Source organism: Esox lucius, chromosome 15 (assembly GCF_011004845.1).
Source record: "Esox lucius isolate fEsoLuc1 chromosome 15, fEsoLuc1.pri, whole genome shotgun sequence".
In the NCBI taxonomy this organism is placed as follows: domain Eukaryota; kingdom Metazoa; phylum Chordata; class Actinopteri; order Esociformes; family Esocidae; genus Esox; species Esox lucius.
Window position 1 is genome coordinate 11,790,352 of NC_047583.1, and position 21,213 is coordinate 11,811,564.

The window sequence follows — 21,213 nt, forward strand, 5'->3', positions numbered from 1 at the left end:
TATTTGTAATGTAAATTTAAATATAAAAATAACAGAAATATCATAATTAATTTCTATTCCATGGCGTTAATAAGCGATGTGAATAAATATCACCTGTTTTGTTGCAAATGAAAGTGACAACAGGTGCACTGGAGAGGCAACAGCAAGACAACCATTGAAAAGGGAATGGTTTTGCAGGTGGTGGCCACCTCTGTCCTTATCCTTCCTGACTGATTCTTTTCTAGTTTGGATTTTGCTAGTGACCTTGTCACCATGAGGCAGTACCTGCAGCCCATTCAGGTTGCACAGGCAGGCCAGCTACTCCAGAATAGCACATACATACGTGCTGTCACAAGAAGGTTTGCTGTGTCTCCCAGTACAGTCTCAAGGGCATGGAGGAGATACCAGGAAACGGACGTTACACGAGGAGAGCTTGAAAGGGCCATAGAAGAGCATCAACCCAGCAGAAGAACTGGTATCTGCTCCTTTGTGCAAGGAGGAACAGGAGGAGCACTGCCAGAGCCCTACAAAATGACTTCTAGCAGGCTACTTGTGTGTATGTTTCTGACAAAACTGTCATAAACAGACACAATGCGGGTGGCATGAGACCTGTGCTCTCAGCCCAGAATGGTGCAGCTCGATTGGCATTCGCCAAAAAACTAAATTGGCAGGACTGGCATTGGCGTACCTTTCTCTTCACAGATGAGAGCAGGTTCACACTGAGAACATGTGACAGATGTGAAAGAGTCTGGAGACGTTGTGATGAATGTTATGCTGCCTGAAACAACATCCCGCATGACGGGTTTGGCCGTGGGTGAGAGATGGTCTGGAGAGGCATATCCTTGGATGGTCGCAAAGACCTCCACTTGCTAGCCAACGGTACCCTGACTGCTGTTAGGTACCGGGATGAAATCCGCTGACCTATCGTCAGACCTCACGCTGATGCAGTGGACTCTGGGTTCCTCCTGGTGCAGGACAACGCCCGGCCTCATGTGGTCAGAAAGTTCAAGCAGTTCCTGGATGACGAAGGCACTGATGCCATTGACGTTCCCCAGACCTGAATCCAATGAGAACCTCTGGGACGTTATGTATCAGTGCATCCAACGCCGTCAAGTAGCGCCACAGACTGTCCAGGAGCTCACTGATGCCCCGAACCAGGTCTGGGAGGAGATCCCCCAGGACACCATCCACCGTCTCATCAGGAGCATGCCCAGACATTGTCCAGAGTGCATAAAGGCACATGAGGGCCATACACACTACTGAGTCACATTATGAGCTGCCATGATGAAATTCATGCAAATTGGAACAGCCTGTGATTTCAATTATTTACTTTGATTTTCGGTGTGAGTTTGAATCCAGCCCTCAATCAGTTGGCCATTTTGGTTTCCATCATTTCAATCTATGAATCTGTTGGGATAGGTCTCTACCACTGTTGCACATCCATATTTGCCAATAATAATTTGCAAATCTGTTTAAGCTCTGTCAAGTCCATTAGGGACCGTCAACAGACCACAATCACCAAGTAATACTAGTAACTTTAAATTGGATATAGGTCATGGCTCAGGTCATTGTGAAAGGTGAAAGCAGCAGGTTTTCCTCATGGACATTTCTATACATTGCTTAATTTATAGTAATATATTGTCATAGTGTCTGTGAGGATGAGAAACATCCCCATAACATGATGCTGCCACCACTATGATTCACCATAGTAATGCTGTTCTTTGGGATATGTGCCTTGCTGGGATTGCACCAAGCATAATGTTTATCACTTAGGCACAAATAAACGTTTGCTTCATGGTAACATTTCACAGTCTTGTTTTGCCAATGTTCCCCAGACAACGTGTCTGAGTATCTTTTCAGGCCACAATTAAGAAAAGAAAACGCCCAGAGGTGTGATTGAAAATATCAAAGAACATGGTTGTCTGCTTAGGATAGCACTATTCATGTAAGAACATGTCTGTTTGGAGAACTGCCTATTTTCAACACAATCACGTGTTGCTGTGTCTCAAGAGCATGGAGGAGATACCAGGAGACGGCCGTTACATGGGAGAGCTTGACAGGGCCGTAAAAGTTCATTAACCCAGCAGCAGAACCGGTAACTGCACCAACCATGTTTGCCCTGAAACATGACAACTACATACAGTGGGGAGAACAAGTATTTGATACACTGCCGATTTTGCAGGTTTTTCCACTTACAAAGCATGTAGAAGTCTGTCATTTTTATCATAGGTACTCTTCAACTGTGAGTGATGGAATCTAAAACAAAAATTAAGAAGATCACATTATATGATTTTTAAGTATTTAATTAGCATTTTATTGCATGACATATGTTTTTGATACATCAGAAAAGCAGAACTCAATATTTGGTACAGAAACCTTTGTTTGCAATTACAGAGATCATACGTTCTTGACCAGGTTTGCACACACTGCAGCAGGGATTTTGGCCCACTCCTCCATACAGACCTTTCGGGGCAATACGGACTTTCAGGTTTCGGGGCTGTCGCTGGGCAATACGGACTTTCTGCTCCCTCCAAAGATTTTCTGTTAGGTTCAGGTCTGGAGACTGGCTAGGCCACTCCAGGACCTTGAGATGCTTCTTACGGAGCCACTCCTTAGTTGCCCTGGCTGTGTGTTTCGGGTCATTGTCATGCTGGAAGACCCAGCCACGACCCATCTACAATGCTCTTACAGGTTGTTGGCCAAGACCTTGCGATACATGGCCCATCCATCCTCCCCTTAATATGGTGCAGTTGTCCTGTCCCCTTTGCAGAAAAGCATCCCCAAAGAATGATGTTTCCACCTCCATGCTTCAAGGTTGGGATGGTGTTCTTGTTGTTGTACTCATCCTTCTTCTTCCTCCAAACATGGCGAGTGGAGTTTAGACCAAAAAGCTCTATTTCTGTCTCATCAGACCACATGTTTTTCTAGTAGTCCACTGATGGTGCTTCATGGCCCAGACAGGCCCCTTTTTCTTATTTTGCCATCTTAGCAATGGCTTTCTTACTTTTCAGGAACTCTCAGGAACTCTCAAGGCTTAATTTACAGCTGTACATTACTTGTTCCCTGAAAAAGGCCTTTTGTTTTACTCAGAAATGTACCTTTTTGTTGTTTTTTTTTTTTACCTCTGGCTGTTTATTGCTTGATATAATTTCAGATTCCCTGGACTTCAAGTGCTTAAATTTCCAGAAAAACTGAAAAAATGGAGGTGTTCTAAAACTGTATGTACATATGTACATTCAAAATGATCATATGTCTTTTACATGTTTCCAGACAGACACACAAACACACTCCTATACAGTACACAAACCTTGTAATTATGCATTATTGAAATATTTTACTTTTATTTAACAAGCTGAGACATGCAGAATAATAAAACACTAAGACATGTGTCTGTCTCAATAACATGAAAAGAAAATTGTGTAGAAACTCTCTCAGCTAGTATTGTTGTGGCTACATGTTGGCCAAACAGATCTCAGGTCAGTGCATTGTCAATCTCCCACTCATTCCTGCTCTTGAGCGGTTATCGGTCTTGTGTTTTTATCCACCAGGAAGATCATTTTCTACACCCCTTCCATCCACAGGCTATTCCCAACTACTCAACAGATACATACAGTACTGTAGTGGCTCAATCAATATGCCAGTCGGGATCATGTAACCCCCTAACTTTTGACGGTCTAATAGTCTACCTGAGGGTTTTAGTAATCAGGCATGATTAGAGAAGGTCACGTCAACATATGCCTTGGTAACATCTGTTGTTGTGTCATACACATTAGGACACAAGGAAATCTGAGAGTTCCTGAACTCTGCTGGGTACATCGGATGGAATGTACCTCATGAGTCATTGGCTGTGAAGTGCTTGCCTCAACAAGCTGGGAGAACAGAACAGGGAAGCAACCAAAATATTCTGTGGAAGTTCACTGTACGCTCTATTAGACAGTGAAAACAGTAGGACATGGCGGAAATAGAAGGCGAGTTGGGGCAGCACTAACAGAGAATGCAGTAGTCTTCCTTTTGCCATTGAGCCTTATTTTTGTCTACACAGTAACATACCCATAAGTCCTGATTCAAGTGGCAAAAGAGAGATAATTTACAGAGAAAGACTGCATTTTCTGTGTCAACAGATCATGTCCAGCCTTGAATCCTGGTTGATTATTACAGAAAAAGAGTACATTCCATTGAACAAATGAATTCCACTTTTCTGGAATAGGGAGTGAGTACAATTTACTTTTGCTACACTGCTCTGTGTTCACTCTGACTATGCATATTAACCCTTTTCTTATCTCACATTTTTGAAAACAGGAGTCACTCGATCAGAATCTGTCTCAGAGATTCTTCTGACGGGTGGGTCTACCAACATAGCTTACGTATTCAGCTGGAGAGTGAGGAACCCTACCTAACCCCACCTCCATCCATACAAAACTGTTGACATTAAAACCAGTACTGATGTGAATGATGTACCAGTACTGATACGGGACTAAACTCATTTCCACCTAGAACCTAGTCAGCAAATGCTGTCATTTAAAGCTCAAATGGATCTAATATGGGACATTTTGATTAATCCTAAAGAAAGTCACTTTCATTTAATGTTTGGGATTATTTTTTAAGTACAGACACTTTTCAACGAATTTCTGAACAAACTGAAATATGTTTGTAATGCTGTAGCACCCTTAAACATTTATAATGTATGCAGGAAGCTTTACTCTCAGCACCAAATAATGAGTATACTGCTGTATGACTGGTACAGTCAGTTTATGTGCTTGTAGTTGTGTATGGGGGGGAAAGCTTGGCGCACCTGTTCTGGAAGTTTCTCTCATTCTTATCTGCAGATACACTCAAGCTCTTTTAGGTTGGATGAGGAATGTGGCTGAACAGCCCTACTTTAAAATCTCTCCAGAGATGTTAATTCATGTTCAAGTCCAGTCCCTGGCTGGGCCACTCAAGTTGTCTTCCTGCAGACGTGACTCTTGTCATTCAGGACAAATCTTGTTTTACTTAGATAAGAGAATCTTGTTTCTTATCGTCTGTGATCCTTTTCGGTACCTTTTGGCGAACTCTTAACGGTCTGTCATGTGCCTTTAAGTGAGGACTGGCTTCCGTCTGGCCACTCTACAGTGAAGGCCTGGAGAAGGGTGGCTGGCTTCTCCCTTAGGGATAGGGTGAGAAGCTCAGCCATCCATGAGGAACTCAGGGTAGAGCCGCTGCTCCTTTGCATCGAAAGGAGCCAGTTGAGGTGGTTTGGGCATCTGGTAAAGATGCCCCCAGGACGTCTCCCTAGGGAGGTGTTCCAGGCACGTCCAGCTGGGAGGAGACCTCGGGGTAGGCCCAGGACCAGGTGGAGAGATTATATTTCGACACTGGCCTGGGAACGCCTCAGGATCCCCCAGTCAGAGCTGGCAAATGTGGATCAGGAAAGGGAAGTTTGGGGTCCCCTGCTGGAGCTGCTGCCCCCGCGACCTGATACAGATAAGCGGATGAAGATGAGATGACAATAACCTTGCATAAGTGTGCACACCCTCTTATAACTGTGGATGTGGCTGTGTTCAGAATTAACCAATCACATTAAAACTCATGTTAAATAGAAGTCATTACACACCTGCCATCATTTAAAGTGACTCTGATTAATCAAAAATAAAGTTCAGCTGTTCTAGTAGGATCTTCCTGACATTTCCTTAGTTGCATCTCAGCGCAAAAGCCATGGTCCACAGAGAACATCCAAAGCATCAGAAGGATCTCATTGTTGAAAGATATCAGTCAGGAGAAGAGTACAAAATAATTTCAAACGCATTAGATATACCATGGAACATAGTGAAGACAGTCATCATCAAGTGGAGAAAAAATGGCACAACAGAGACATTACCAAGAACCCTCCAAAATGTATGAAAAGATGAGAAGAAAACTGGTCAGGGAGGCTTCCAAGAGGCCTACAGCAACATTAAAGGGACTACAGGAATTTCTGACAAGTACTGGCTGTGTGCTACATGTGACAACAATCTCCCATATTCTTCATATGAATGGGCAATCGGGTAGGGTGGCAAGACTAGGGTGGCCTTTTCTTACAAAGAAAAACATCCATGCCCGGCTGAAGTTTGCAAAAACAAACATCAAGTCTCCCAAAAGCACATGGGAAAATGTGTTATGGTCTCATGAAACCAAGGTTGAACTTTTTGGCCATAATTCCAAAAGGTATGATTGGCTCAAAAACAACACTGCACATCAACCAAAGAACACCATACCCATAGTGAAGCATTGTGGTGGCAGCATCATGCTTTGGGGCTGTTTTTCTTCAGCTTAGTCGGGGTGGAGGGAATTATGAACAGTTGCAAATATCAGGCAATTTTGGCACAAATTTGGCACCTTAGAGAGTAAATAAAACTAATGTTAATGAAAGACTAATAGCATTAGGTTTAACATTGCTGAACGTTCCTGAAAAATATATTTTTGTTAGTACTTGTCATCACCTAGACCACACCCACATTTCATGAAAGTGCATTGATTGTCCTGGTTAAATGGTAGCTGGGTCCTAACTTAAACATTCTCAGCCCAACTGGACAGATATGTATGCTTCCGAGAACATACGGCTGTGCAAGGCTAGCCAAATGTTGCCCTGGACCAGCAGCTTTTTGTTGACACAACTACATAGCCAATGCTAACATGGATGTATTCAGTTTTATGGCAAAATAGCTTTGTAGTAATGGATGACAGTTCATCTTTGTTACCTGAACAATGCTTGCAGACAATTTTGTGTAATTATGCTGTAGGTTTGAACGAGGCTTAAAAAGCTTTCCACACCTGGATTGTGCAGTTATGCTTGTAGTTACGTAAGAAAAAAATAACCATACATTTTTGGGAATAATGTTCACCATTTGCCTTTTTAAAGTATTTGTTCTAACAGTGCAAACCCTCTTTTTCCACATTTAAATTTACGTTACAGCCTTATTCGAATATTGATTAAATAATTTTTTTCCCAAGCAACAATGACCAGGCAATATAAATGTTTGCATATTGCAACAACAGAAAAATCAATCATATAATTTCTACATAAGTATTCACACCCCTTTACTCAGTTCTTGTTGAAGCACATTTGGACCTGTTCGGGAAGTTTCTCCCATTCTTATCTGCAGATACACTCGCTTTTAGGTTGGATGAGGAATGTGGCAGCACAGCCATTTTCAGGTCTCTCCAGAGATGTTCATTCAGGTTCAAGTCCAGTCCCTATCCATGCTCAGATGATTTTTACCCTATGTGACTTTGATGGGGAGATGGGGATTATATTCAAAAAATTTATTTTAGTTGAAACTTGTCTATTCAAAAACCAACTTGAATGTAGATTATTCCCTTTTTGAGGGTTGGTTGCAAAAGCTAATTCTGGAAAAGCTGCCCTTAAATACTAGGTTGGAAGTTGCTGCAATTCAAACTCAAAATTTTTTCAAGCACATAAAGCCGTTCTGAGTCAATTATTTTGGAAAGTGACCTGGATGCTGTGGATTTGCTAAAGTTGATCCTATCCTCTATTGTGTTCTGAATTACACTGTTTTCATAAAATTGTCAGAGGTTAATTCAGGTTGTGGCATAGGCTAGGTGTTAGAAGACAAACATGTGTACAACAGAATAAATACATAAATCCAATGCTTGCAACACACAGAACGCTTTGCCACGCAATGCTGCAAGGCAAGCAACGCCTCGTTCACACATACAGTCTCAATCCTCAAACTTTTATGCATGTATTATCAGGGTACGTGGGCAACAGATGTTCTGCATACAACTTGATGCATATACTCAATAAATCCAACACATGCAACAAACCGAATGCCCTGCAACGAAATGACACAGCAAGGCAGGATTCTATTAGAAATGAATCAACTCCCGGTGTACCAGAGCACAGTGACCCTGCACGCCTCACTCACACCTACAGCGTCACAGCAGAAGAGCTTGCACGCATTTTGTGCAGCTACACAATTACACAGAAAGCATTGATTCTACACAGATGTTGCATGCTGCTTTTTTGCTTTGCATATTGTGTTTCAAGTAGCTACCTACGTAGGCTACCAATTATTAGTTAGCTAGTAGCTTGCTAGCATAACCATATGTTTTTGGACTTCACAGACTTTTCATCCCTCTATCAATCCCATTTCTCATGAAATCTCAGCGAAGATTGTGAAAGCAGCTAAACATTGTTTAGTTCCTAATTTCAGTTACGGTATTAAACACTTCCGGTGACAAATTGTCAAATGCTATTTGGTGCACATTTTGCTCTGTGGTCCTACCACCTGGAACAGTTGATTGTATTGGCCTTGGTCCATACAAAAGTAGCTACGAAATTCCTCTCCTAAAAGGCGAAGCTTTTCAATCAGTCCGTGAAAATCCCCAAGCTGTTTTCATGACGTCAGCTGTTGGTCTCATTGTTGAATGAGCCTATCAACACTATCTTGATTTAGAATTGTAATAACCTCCAAGCTTTTAATTTTAGAGGGAGATTATATTTTAGACTGTCAAACTTTATATGCCTGCACAATACATTTTATGAATTATGTACTAACAATGAAGTAGATAGTGAATTATCAAAAGAATACATATTAAAACATTTATATGAAAAAGTTGCTAAAAGAGCAAAGAAAAGTTTGACATTCACCGTTCGCTACTACTTCCACCCTGCTGGATGAAGCCAACAAATACACCAGACCATATGTTCTGCAATTGCTCCTGGGTTGAACTCAAATAGGATCGACTATGTATTTGGGGAAACATAACTGAGGAGGCACAAATTGCATACCTGAGGGGGCAATGCCCCCCGCCGTGGAACCGGGCATTGACTGAGGGGCCGTGTTACCTGAAGGGGCAATGCCCCCTTTTATCCCCCTGTGGATCTCGGCCTGGCACTGACGCTGTAGGTGTGATCGAGGCTTAAGGCCGGGGACACACCAGGACATTCTGGGACACACCAGAAGTTGGCTTGAGTATGTCAAGCCATATTGCATTGTGGCAGAAGTCCATGAATTCCAGTGGAGTGGAAACTGCACTGCTGCAACTCCTTTCGGTGGGCTAGGTTACAGAGCTTGCAAGGTGTTCAACTTATGCGTTGCTGTGCCATGCAGTATAAGACACTGAAGTAAATCAGCAAAGATGCTGATATATAGCCTTCAATTATATGTTTACGGGATAGCAACTAGCAAACTTTGACTGTGAAATAAATGTAATGGAAAAGTACAAAACAACGTGGATTGACGATTGTAGTCATAATAAATGTGTGGCCAGTTCTGAAAAGAAAGTATTCCATATTCGAGTGGAATATTTTCACAGTAATTAAGGTATATTTCAGAGGAATTTTTCACATTATAAATGTTATGCTGGCTAGATCAATGAACATATATTTTCTTTATCCACAATGAGACCGAAGTCATCTGACAATTTTTGACAACACATTAATGCTGCATGTCTGGCATTAGGATCACAGTAAACATTAGCACTGTGTCCAGTCATGGATAGGATCACACTCTCCACTTTTTAAATTGTTTAGGGGGCAATTTAAAGCATTTTAAACGTACAGAATTTTGAGAACCAAAAGGTATGCCCATCACTACAAATCACACCTATTGCGTCAGTGTGATCTGGTATACCGGAAGTTAATTCATATCTAGTGGAATGCTACGCTTGCATAATGCACACCTGGTACAACAGGTATAACGCCTTGTTCACAACCACTACGTGAGTCCTCCAACCGTTTGCATCATCTCGGCATGTGTGCAACAGAAGTTACATTTTCACCTGTTGCTACCATTTCAGCTAAGCCGATTTCGTATACAACTTGATGCAAAAGTTAAATCGAATCCAACGCATGAAACAAACTGCAACTGCAACACTGAGTTTGTATAGAAATTAACGATCTTCAGGTGTACCAGAGCGCATAGATGCTCTAGGTGTGATCGTAGCTTAATTTTAAGGTCCAACGTAGAGCACATTCTACGTTGTATGTAGAGGTATGACCAATGTAGCTAGAACCTATTGGGGTATCTGACCCCAATAGTCAGGTCATAAGTCTGAATATAATTGCCAATGTCAATGTTAGTTGCATAATCTGTATGCTGGGTCTTTTTATCTGAAAAACTCACTGGCCTTTGCCAATGTCAATGTCAGCCCTGTTATTCTAGAATGTTTTGGATTCATCCTAAAATAAAAGGCCATAATGTTTATTAATTTGACATTTACTTTTTTGCAGAATGTCCTTTTTAGACTGTCCTTATTGTAGTCTCTGTAGTGTGGTTGATCCATACTGTTCACAAAGAAAAAAATCTGTTCCTGTTTTAAAATCCCAAATAGCAAAATGACATCCCTGAGGAGATTCTTTCTGGTTATGCCGTTGAGGATGACTGTGGCTACATTCGCAAAGTAGACTAAATAGTCCCCCTAGCTACTGTTCTTCTGGGAATCGCTATCTTGACTGGATGCAGTGTTGATTGCCATCTTAAATGTCGGTCCAATTTACAAAAGCTGCCCTCTGGCCCATGATTTAGCTTGAGGGGCAGAGTAAAGAACTTCACTCAATTGCAGGGTTGATATCACCCACAATTCAATGCAAACCGTAGTCATGTGTCTAAAACTGGTTCAAATTGTCAAATTTGATCAACCCCCCCAAAAACATTGTCAATGAACTTCGTATCGATAGTTAATGCTGATCAGCACTCACCCGTGCTTGGGCAAGTGCTCTTGCAAGTATACTTGGATGTCATTCGAGTGCCGAGGGTGTAGGAGCTGTCTACTTCTAGATTTGGAGTAGAGGGTTAACTTTTGATGTGTCTGTGTGGCTTAATACATTTATCCAATTATTACCTCATAATTGTTGACTTTTTTTTATTTTTTATCCAGGATTAGGTTTAATCCGTGTCTGCTTGAACGGCTCAACATTTCGAATTTGTCATTCTTACCCAACTTCCAATCATTGTCCATTTGTATGAGGTTTTGAAATCTCTCCCTGATCTTTATAGTTGAATGTGTGCTTCAAATGCTTGACTGGGGGAATTTATTGATGTTTTTCAGGCTAGTGATTTGAAGGTAAATCCTTTTCTCACACATTGACTTGTAATTTCTGAAACCCTATGTCTCCTAAACTAATTCACATTTGCCTTATGAAAGTGGGTAAATACTTATGTAGAAACTATATTTTAGTTATTCATTTGTTTTACAAAATCATTGTAAAATATGTGGTCTAGTTTTGCTCAGTGGTCTTAAGATGCTGCCTCTGGTGGACCTGTACGGTACGGCTGAAACATACTTTTGAATAAGACCGACAGCTTTTATAACAAAACCTCTCACCTCTAGCTTTCCCCACTGTCCCTATAAAAAGTATACCTGAAAATATCTTTCAAATTATTAGATTTTGTGTTAAATGATCACAAAAAAGTAAAATTTATTTCAATTTTATTATAAAATTAATGCGTTGTGTTTTTTTCCCCAGCAATTTCACATGTTGCACTTAGCAGAAAATCCTAAAGAATATGCAAAAAAAAAAAAAAAAAGGGAAGACATTTTAATGAAAATAAACTGCAGCTGTACTGAGACATACCTCCAAGTTTGGGCATCACAGTTTACATTCATGTAATATACATTGCGATGTATAATCAACAGCTGTGTTACCAGAAACACAAATCTACAGTGACAGTACTGTATTTTTAAATACATTCAACACATAAAAATAGAAGTCAGTCATTTTTAAAGCCCAGTTTGTGCATAATGGACTAAAACATATCAATCATTTTTAAATAAATTACCACAGAAGGAAGTAAATGCTATTTGTAGAGTGAAAACATATATACAACACCACATTTTCCCAGTAAGGCAAAAATCCAGTCTCTGGCAGTAACAAAAAGTACCTAGGGCATAACAACACTAATGACATGAGAAGAGGGTGGCAAGGGTTGATTTCTTGAAATATCCATTGTAAAGTGAAGAAGTTTGTTAGACTGCAAACAAATAAAACATCTCCCAGCCCTACAGCAAAACTTTTCTCTGTTACTGCTGGGTGTTTCATTATTTTAAGCGAGTTCCTCATCAGTGTTTACATCAGCATGTCCTAAATTGTGGCAAAAACTGTAAACAAATCATTTCATCTGTAAACCAACCAGAGGCGTTGCAATACTTGGTTGCGTTCCTAATTTATACACAAAATGGCTAGTACAAGTCATTTGAAGAGTAAACTGTCAGCAAAACTCCTTTCAGTAAAAAACGATCCAGAAGTTTCAAAAGTAAACCTGTCCCAATATACTTTAACTTAGGCAAAAGAGATCTGTTGAACATGCCTGATAAGAAATACAAGACCTTTCCCATTGCAACTACTACTTAACATTTTATTTAGTATGCAATGTCTGTATCCAGTCATTACCTGAAGAAATATTTTTCTTTTCATTATCAACTGCAATCGTGTCATTATTCATTTTTGGCAAACCCGCACTTATAGCAGTTGGAGCTTGGCAGATATATCTTTTTTTCTCCCTTTTATTCCAGGCTACCTCAGTAGGACATGGTTACATGGTATGATGGGACCAACGTATCCTTGCTGGATAGCTTTAACGAGTTGGACCCAATTTCATACTTGCCATTGACAGTGGCTCTCTGCCGTGTTTGTCTGGAGGAGGAGCGTGATTTGCACATCCTGACGATGCCCTCTTTGCAGCGCTTGCCCACCAGGTACAGGACCTCAAAGAAGGAGAGTAGGATGCAGGCCAGGCTGGTAATCACCATGAAGATGGTGAAGATACGCTTCTCTGTGGGCCGAGAGATAAAGCAGTCCACTACGTTGGGGCAGGGCTCCTCCTGACACTTGACGAGGTTGGGGAAGTCATAGCCCTCGTATATATAGAAGATGAGATACACAAAGGTGGCGTCCACAGCTATCTTGAAGATCAAGGTCAAGACATAGGTCCACCACAGCCCACCGCGTTTCTTGCCAGTGTCCTTGTAGAGTTTCCGGCAGCCTTCGCCGTATTTTTCAGCGTGCTTACGCTCACGTTCATCCCTGTAGGCCACGTGCATCACCACCAGGAGAGAAGGACATGTGACAAAGATGAGTTGTAGGGCCCACAAGCGGACATGCGACACGGGGAAGAAGTGGTCATAGCAGACATTATGGCAGCCAGGCTGGGCCGTGTTGCAACTGAAGTCTTTCTGCTCGTCGCCCCACACCTTCTCAGCGGCCACAACAAACACCAGGATCCTGAAGAGGAAGACAATGGACAGCCACACACGGCCAAACGCTGTGGAGTACCTGTTCACCCCACTGAGGAGGCCCTGAAGGAAAGCCCAGTTCATTGTGAGGCTCTCACAAGCTACCTCTCTGACAGAAGTTGAGATGTAGTATGAATTAGGGTGAAAAACGTTGGTCAAACTCAGGAGGGTTGCCTAAATTCATCAATCTAGTGAAAGAGAAGAGGGGGACTAGATCAACCAATTGTGTAAAAGTGAACAAATGCATACATATACCATATTAATTTAACTCCCTTTCACAGGTAGGTTTAGTGAAGTGAAGCAACAAGAAATGTTAGTGTATTATATTTATGTACTGCTTAATAAAATCAGGGTAAAATTAAGTATTTTTTATATTCAAATATGCTTACTAAAATGTACAATTAAATTAACATTTTAGATAAAACATACCGCCAACAGAATGATGAATGTCAAACATATTTCCCAACTAGTTACAGAAAACTATTGTCATACATTGGTGTCTTCAAAAATCTAAACGCGAGGTATGGATTGTTGTTTCTGTAATGTATCGGTTTTTACAAAAAACACGACGATTCCTTTGTAGTACCTATAGCCAGTTTTGCAAAACAACGAGTGAACTGTTCAGAGTTAACCTGAACACTGACGCTATTAGGTAATTCGTTTGGTCTAATTGTTAGCTCTAGTGAATGCGCTGTGGCGTAAATGTCGCTACGGCAGTCTTCATAGTCCGCAAAGAATAATACAAATCATATAAGGTCTTTCTTACAGCTAAAAATGCGGTCATTACTCGGTACACAATTGGAAATGTAAACTAAAAATGTACTTACACTTCAAAATAATAAGAAGGACCAGGAACTCAGCCGGAGAAGTTTTTGTTTCAGGACGAAGAATCAGGACTCGACTGTTCAAACTCTGTTAGTATCTATGAAGACATCCCAACACAGCACCGGAGTGTGGGTGGAGCACGAAGCGATGTTTTCGTTTATCCAACCTGAATTGCTAGGTGTGGCGGGTTGGGTTCGTGTGGATGAGTTTGTTAACTGGTACATTAAATATTATGCAGACTGAAGCCACTGAACACCAACCTTAATATCTGACACGAACTAATATGAATAGCAAACTAAAATGTTCAACTGATTTGTTTGTTTGAAGGCTGTTCATTTTTTTAATGATTAAATACATGCTCACTTCATAAGGTAAAACAACGATTTTAAAACTGGAAAAAAAGCAAACTGAAAAAGCAGCCATTGAATTCGTTATAAAAAAGTGTTTATTGTAATATTTACATCACATAAAGGGTTGGACTAACAGGTGGAATCCATGTACAGCATATAACACATGCACGCGCGCAGACGCGGACACGCAGACGGGCACACACGCAGACCTATTCTATGCTTCAACTCAAACATACTCCCCACAGTCTGAAATGATCACTTTCTGCTTGGGCTTGCCTTCTTTTGTTCCTTGAGCCTGTTGGGACAGAGAACACATCAGGGCTGTTAAACAACTTCAGTCTCTAGCCACATATATGACCAAACTTCTATACACCTTCCTCTCCCCATACCTCCATGGCTTTAACCACCTCCATGCCCTCCATCAGCTCTCCAAACACCACATGCTTGCCATCCAGCCAATCTGTTTTGTCACAGGTGATGAAGAACTGAGAGCCATTGCTGTTTGCTCCAGAGTTGGCCATGGAGAGCTGACCTATTATACACAGAAGGAAGCATCACTAGGAAGTCAACCTCATGTGATCACGGTCACATTCAGTTGCAAAATGTTCTTGAATGTTGCGTATAAATGTATTCTTTAGATCAGAGATGTGTATCCAACAATGTATATCTATCAATCCTGCTGAACGCGACCCCAGCTGAGGCCTTCAGTGGCTCCGAAACATATATGAGCCAAAATGTATTTTACATTATAGCTTGGTTGATTAAATACATGGTCTACAGTTTCTTTTTTCTTTTCTATTAATTTAAAATGTTGAGACTAGTGGTCTTTTGAGTAGGAATACAATCCGCATCTCTCTCCAAAATACACTCTGTCACCTGCTATTTGAACACTTTTATTTGTTAAATAGGCTATTGCGTAAGCATTAATTAAAAAGGTCCTGTACACCAAACATAGGTCCATAAAAGTACATGTGGGGTGTCTTATAGTAAACTAGAACAATTATATTAACTGCCCTCCAGAGATGCACAGTCTTCTGAAAGACATTCTTTGTCACATCCATGATCTGATGATCAACAATATAATGCTCTGACTAAGCACTCAAATTAATTAATAGGCAAACCAACAGACAAATACTTAGACCTGGAGAGGGACTCACCTGCAGCAGTGTGTTTGAGAACAAAGTTCTCGTCGTCAAACTTGCGCCCATAAATGGACTTGCCCCCAGTTCCATTGTGGTTGGTGAAGTCTCCTCCCTGGCACATGAACTGTGGGATTACACGGTGGAAACAGCTGCCTTTGAAGCCAAAACCCTTTTCATGTGTGCAAAGGCAGCGGAAGTTCTCTACAGGAGAAATCAGGGAGAGAGAATTTTATATCTTAGAGGAAGTTGCCTATATGTAGGCGCAGGCATAAAATAATACAGACTACTACATTGGCTGCATCTTTTCAGGCTTCAATGGCTCTGCTTTTATACTGTTCCTAAAAAAATACAAATAAGAGTGTTGTATTTTTAAAAAAAAAGGGATGTAAACCTGCTGTCATGGGAACGATGTCCGCTCTGAGCAGGAAGCGTAGCCTCCCAGCCGGCTTGTTGCCAATCTTGATGTCCATGTAAACCTGGGGGTTGGTTCTGCCCTTCTTGGCTGGAGGCTCACCCTGCAAGCATCAACATTATTGGGACCGGCTTTTACCAGAGGTTATTATACCACGTTCTTCCCACTCTCATCCATTACAGAGGCAGGAACTCAGACACGCCACTTACATCTGCTGCAGTTAATTTGGCAGACTCTCCCGTGGACTCCGACACCTCAGCCCCTTCCGTGGTTGTTCCAGAGAACTTCTTCAGCCAGTCGTCATCGGACCAAACTGTGGGAAAATGGCACACACTAATCAGCTTCATCAAATCTATGAAAGTCCATTACGGCCAATAAGTTTGACCTGGAAGACAATGGCCGGGGCTTCCCTTTTACCACCACAAAGTATGTCAATAGACCATTTCAGACAAAGTACAATACACTCAGTGGCCACTTTATTAGGTAAACCCGCTGATTAATGCATATAGCCAAACAGTGAATCACGTGGCCTAAAACTCATTACATTTTAAGCCATCAGACATGGTCCAAAGGTTTAGTTGCTTGACTAAACATTAGAATGGGAAAGACGCTTGACCTAAGTGACAGACTCAGTGGTTCATTCTCAGAAACAGCTGAACTCATGGGATTTGCAAGCACCACAATATCGACAGTTTAAATAGAAAGTTGCAATAAAAACCTATTTAGTAGAAGTTTTGTGAGCAAAAACACATTGTTAATGAGAGAAGTTAGCGGACAATGGCGAATGGTTGACAGGAAGTCCACAAATACTTAAATAACCACCCTTTACTACAGTGCTGTGCTGAAGGGGTGCCTGGTCGGAAAAATCTCAATTTCTACTGCGACATGTAGATGGTACGGTCAGCATTTGGCTTAACTGCAGGAATTCATAGTTGATTCACCCTGCACTGTGTCAACACAGGCACGCATTATGGGAACCAAAATCCCTAACAAATTTTTCCAGCACCATGATGATAACACACCTCAAAGAATTCCAGCCCATGTGGAGGCAAAGGTGCTTAATGTCTACCTTACAGTGACCACTGAGTGGATTTGGGCTTGAAATCTCATTGTGCCACTGCCGTGTCTTTCCCTAAAAGAGGTTGTGTGTGAGTAGTTTTTAGCCTACGTTTCATTTCAGAGCCGGGTTTTGGAAGGTTTTTTAACCAATCAACATGGGGATGTTTATTAATCAGAAACAACTGTTTTTCCTTCTGAGCAGCTAGTCATAGTAAGTCACACTTGGCCAGACTGTCATGCAGCAAACTAAATTAGCAGGTGCAACAGATTCCACTGCAAAATATTCAGTAAAGGCTTTCATGTATTACCAATCAATCAGTCAATAAAATGTATTTACATCAACAGATGTCACAAAGTGCTTTTACAAAACACCTGGCCTTAAACCCCAAGGAGCAAACAACAGTAGTGTTGAATTTCAGTGTATACGTTATATTTCTACAGTGGACTTACGGTTGCAATTTAGATTGTGTTGTTATAGCTAATGAGCATGCTGAAAGCACAGCTTCAATCAAATTATGAAAAAGCAAGACCTCCCTTAAAAGATTTGACATATTTACCCAGGTAAAATTATCAGGCATCAGAATATTCCCACCCCATTTTCTGAAAGGATTAGCAACTAAAAGTATTCAGCAAAAAAAAAACTAAACACAAATTTCCTTTCTAGGATACAATTATGTCAAAAAAGGATGAGACAGGCCACTGGTGGGCAACTTCAAAGATAAAAGCCACAGGACATTTTAAAATATTAATAGAGGCTATTGCATATTATTCACCTGGACGAGAAGAGCCTTCTTTGATCCTCATAGGTTTGGCAATGTTTACCCGAATGGTTCTTCCAAACAACTCTGACTCATTCTGTCAATAACACAGGGGTAAAGGAAAAACATGCATCAATAATCCAATACCCCAGCTTTTAAATAATATTGTGACAGTCTCAGATGACATACAACCCCAAAACAAGGATAATGTAAAGAACTGTTGGATAAAGAAAACATACTTCAGAAGCACCATTTCACTCACCATGTTATCAATAGCAGCAGCAGCATCCTGTGGAAGATGAAGAGCAAAGCAAAACATTACAATGACCATACACCACAACCACTAGATGGCGATCCATGCTGAATCTCAGGTTTATACACACTCAAAACCATCTGTTGCGTACCCAGTGTCTAGCAGAGCAAAATAATCTTCCAACCAACGAGAAATACTCTCTTCTTTCATGATTCACCCAAAATATGTTCAGTGTCTGTAAAAGGACAGTGCCCGGTTGCAGAAAATCTGGTAAATCCAAGTATATTCTCTTTTGAATTTGCCAGCATCTTTCCGTGTGTGTTGGTGTTACACAGATTGGCATGCTGTTGTCATGAAATCATGAGCACCAAAGCTTTTTAGAACAAAACCAAGATAGTACACAAGCTGTTGTTTGCCATAGGAGGTTAGTAAGACCAAATAGGCAAAACCTAGGAAAAGGCTTGGGCACAGCCAAAAACGGGCTAGTAAAATCCTACTGGGCATTACAGGCATGTTGCCATGAACATGTGTTCACCCTGCACTTATAAATAATGCAACATTTACAAGCTATACCTAAGAAAAAAAAAAAAAAAAAAATACAAAAAATATATTTCTGAAATCACTGTGTAACATTCCATTTCTTAGAGGAAATACTAATGTTTGTATTGATGAGAAAATCATTAATTACATTTTAACTCCAATCCTTGTGAACTACCTGGCCACAGGGCTTTCTCTACCCATGGGAAGCGGAGACAACAACCTAATGTTTCAGATTTATCAATCCAATTTTGAATGGCTCTCATATGTGGCATTGCTCTGTGTGACACACACACACACACACACACACACACACACACACACATACATATGAAGCTGTTAAAGTGGCAAGGAACATCTTGGACCTACCAACTTTCTTCCCAGAAAGTTCAGGGTTTTAAACAACTACTGGACACTGACAAAGTGTCCAGTAGTTGCATCAGGTTTGTTGAACATTCTCCCATGCTTAACACCAACTACGCAACAACAACAGTAAGCCTTTGTTATCCTAGGATTAAGGCATGGCCAACTGGTATCAAGAGCCATCACAACTAATAACTCCCTAACATCTTCAAAATAATAGTCCCTAGGTTACCTACCTCTGCCAATTCAAATTCAATGAAGGCAAATCCTCTGTGCTTTTCTGCAAGGAAAACAACATTGTGAGACATGGACTGCACTTCCAGCTTTTCATTTCAAGAAACTACTAACTGTCAGGAAGAAAAGTAGCCAAACATTATGGATGAATTTCTATGTAGACGTGTTAATGGTAAGGGTAATTACTCTCACCGGTTTCATAGTCAATTGGAATCTGAATATCTGTGATATCCCCGAATGGAATGAATGCTGCGTGCAGGACTTTTTCGTCAACCTCCTCTGTTAGACCACCTATCAACATAGACAATTAAGTCAAAGTTACAGTTGTTATTCAACTTGGAACATTACCGTGCTACTTGGGTCAAATAAAGTTACAAAACATCAGTTACACTACCTTTCAAGCTTCTATAGCAACATATTTACACATAATTACATAATGAATGGTGCTTACAACAATACGTTTTATAAACCTTAGCTACTTAGCGACCTGAGATTGCTACGGTTGCACGCTCTATCTAGCCAGCCTATTTCAACAATCCACTTTAAACGTACGTTATATATGCAGAATGAATGGCAAAGTAGCTATTGACACATTTTGGCTCAACTACAGAATAACAAAATAGCAATTAAAACGCAGCAATCTCACCAACATAAAGCACTCGTTTGGTCGACGCCATGTTTTGCCTAACCTTTAACCCTTGAACTTCGTGAGAATCGTGATTGGTGCATTACAGACAAAGCCCGCCTCTGTGGACATCGGTGGGATTACACTCTGGCGCCACCACCCGCTGTCGCCACGCGTCTACTCAGTGGAACGCTTCATGTTTTAAACTCAACATTTTAATCTCTCTCGATTTCGCTTAAAAAACAGGATGAACATAATACTTTTTGTAGATGCTATTGCGCCTTTTTAGTAGCCTGTGCGTTTTTAAATATTGTTTTGAGTTTTTTTTTAATTATATCTGGTATTTGTGAGCCACAGCTCAATGAAAAGACTCAGAATGCCCAACACTAACATGAACATGTCAACTCTGTAATCATCATATTTAAGTTCATTTCTGAAAAGGTTAGGGTGAGGGCATAAGGTAGAAAAAGCACTCACCTTGGTGAAAGCTTTGATTATTATTAGGGTATTCAGCTCGTTTCAAATGTAAGCTCCACCCTCTCCATTGAATTAACCAATGAAATAAATTTCTGCCCTCAGGGCATATATGCTTTCAATACATGCTGGGAAACTCCGATGTACACTTCTTTTGCCACTATTGTAAAAATGATGTTGCTCTGTAAGCATAGTTTCATAGAGGAATCACCCAATAGAAGACGGTTTTCCAGACTTGCCCTCCACAAGGTAATCTATTCATTCGGTTTCCTTAATAATCCGAAGAGCAAACTCCCAATAGTAAACTAATAACTGGGACCAGATGCTAAATATAATCTCATAATCTCATCAGACACATTTGAAAAAAGTTTGAATCTGATTATGTCTATGGGTCACAGACCAATCTTTGTACGCAAAAGATGTATAATGAAGTGCTAAGCAATACTATTTACACAATGTTAATCTGTCCAAATACAAACAATAAGGGGAATATACAAACCATGCTGTCTATTCTATATGGTTATTCTGTTATGGATGAAAATACACTCAAATTACAGTCTTTACGTTTACCCCATTGTTGTATAATTTCAAATTCACAAAGTCACTGTCCTAATACTTTTGGAGTTCACTGTGTACACTCATTCTCTCACACACACACGGCTATCCTCATGGGGACCAGAAAATAAACATTGCATGCACCCTTGCCCTAATCTTAACCCTAAACCTAACCATAACCCTAACCTTAACATCAATAAAGTAACATTTATGCCTAAACTTTACCTAGATGTAACGCCTTACCTTAACCCTAAACTTAACCAACAACGCCTGGATCTTAAAGAAATGTGTATATATATATATACACATTCACATTTCTTTAAGATCCAGGCATTGTATTTGTATATGTGTGTATAAGTGTTTATATATGTACGTGTATATATATATATTTACAGTGGGGAGAACAAGTATTTGATACACTGCCGATTTTGC

General features: G+C 40.6%; 2 protein-coding genes across 2 annotated transcripts; both read right to left on the reverse strand.

Annotated features, from left to right (window-relative positions):
* Positions 1-11,412: 11,412 nt before the first annotated feature.
* On the reverse strand, positions 11,413-14,128 carry cx34.4 (connexin 34.4). Its single transcript, XM_010879214.4, has 2 exons — positions 14,022-14,128; positions 11,413-13,382 (listed from the first exon to the last, which is right to left on the reverse strand). The coding sequence occupies exon 2, from the start codon at positions 13,276-13,278 to the stop codon at positions 12,481-12,483; it is 798 nt and encodes a 265-aa protein (XP_010877516.1). The 5' UTR covers positions 13,279-13,382; positions 14,022-14,128; the 3' UTR covers positions 11,413-12,480.
* A 321-nt stretch (positions 14,129-14,449) lies between these two features.
* Positions 14,450-19,811, reverse strand: ppie (peptidylprolyl isomerase E (cyclophilin E)). The gene is given in 10 exon segments (NM_001304246.1): positions 14,450-14,664; positions 14,759-14,901; positions 15,527-15,712; positions 15,903-16,026; positions 16,133-16,236; positions 17,756-17,837; positions 18,003-18,029; positions 19,130-19,173; positions 19,320-19,418; positions 19,774-19,811. Coding segments are annotated over 10 exon segments (909 nt in total). The 5' UTR covers positions 19,805-19,811; the 3' UTR covers positions 14,450-14,595.
* Between the last annotated feature and the right edge of the window lie 1,402 nt (positions 19,812-21,213).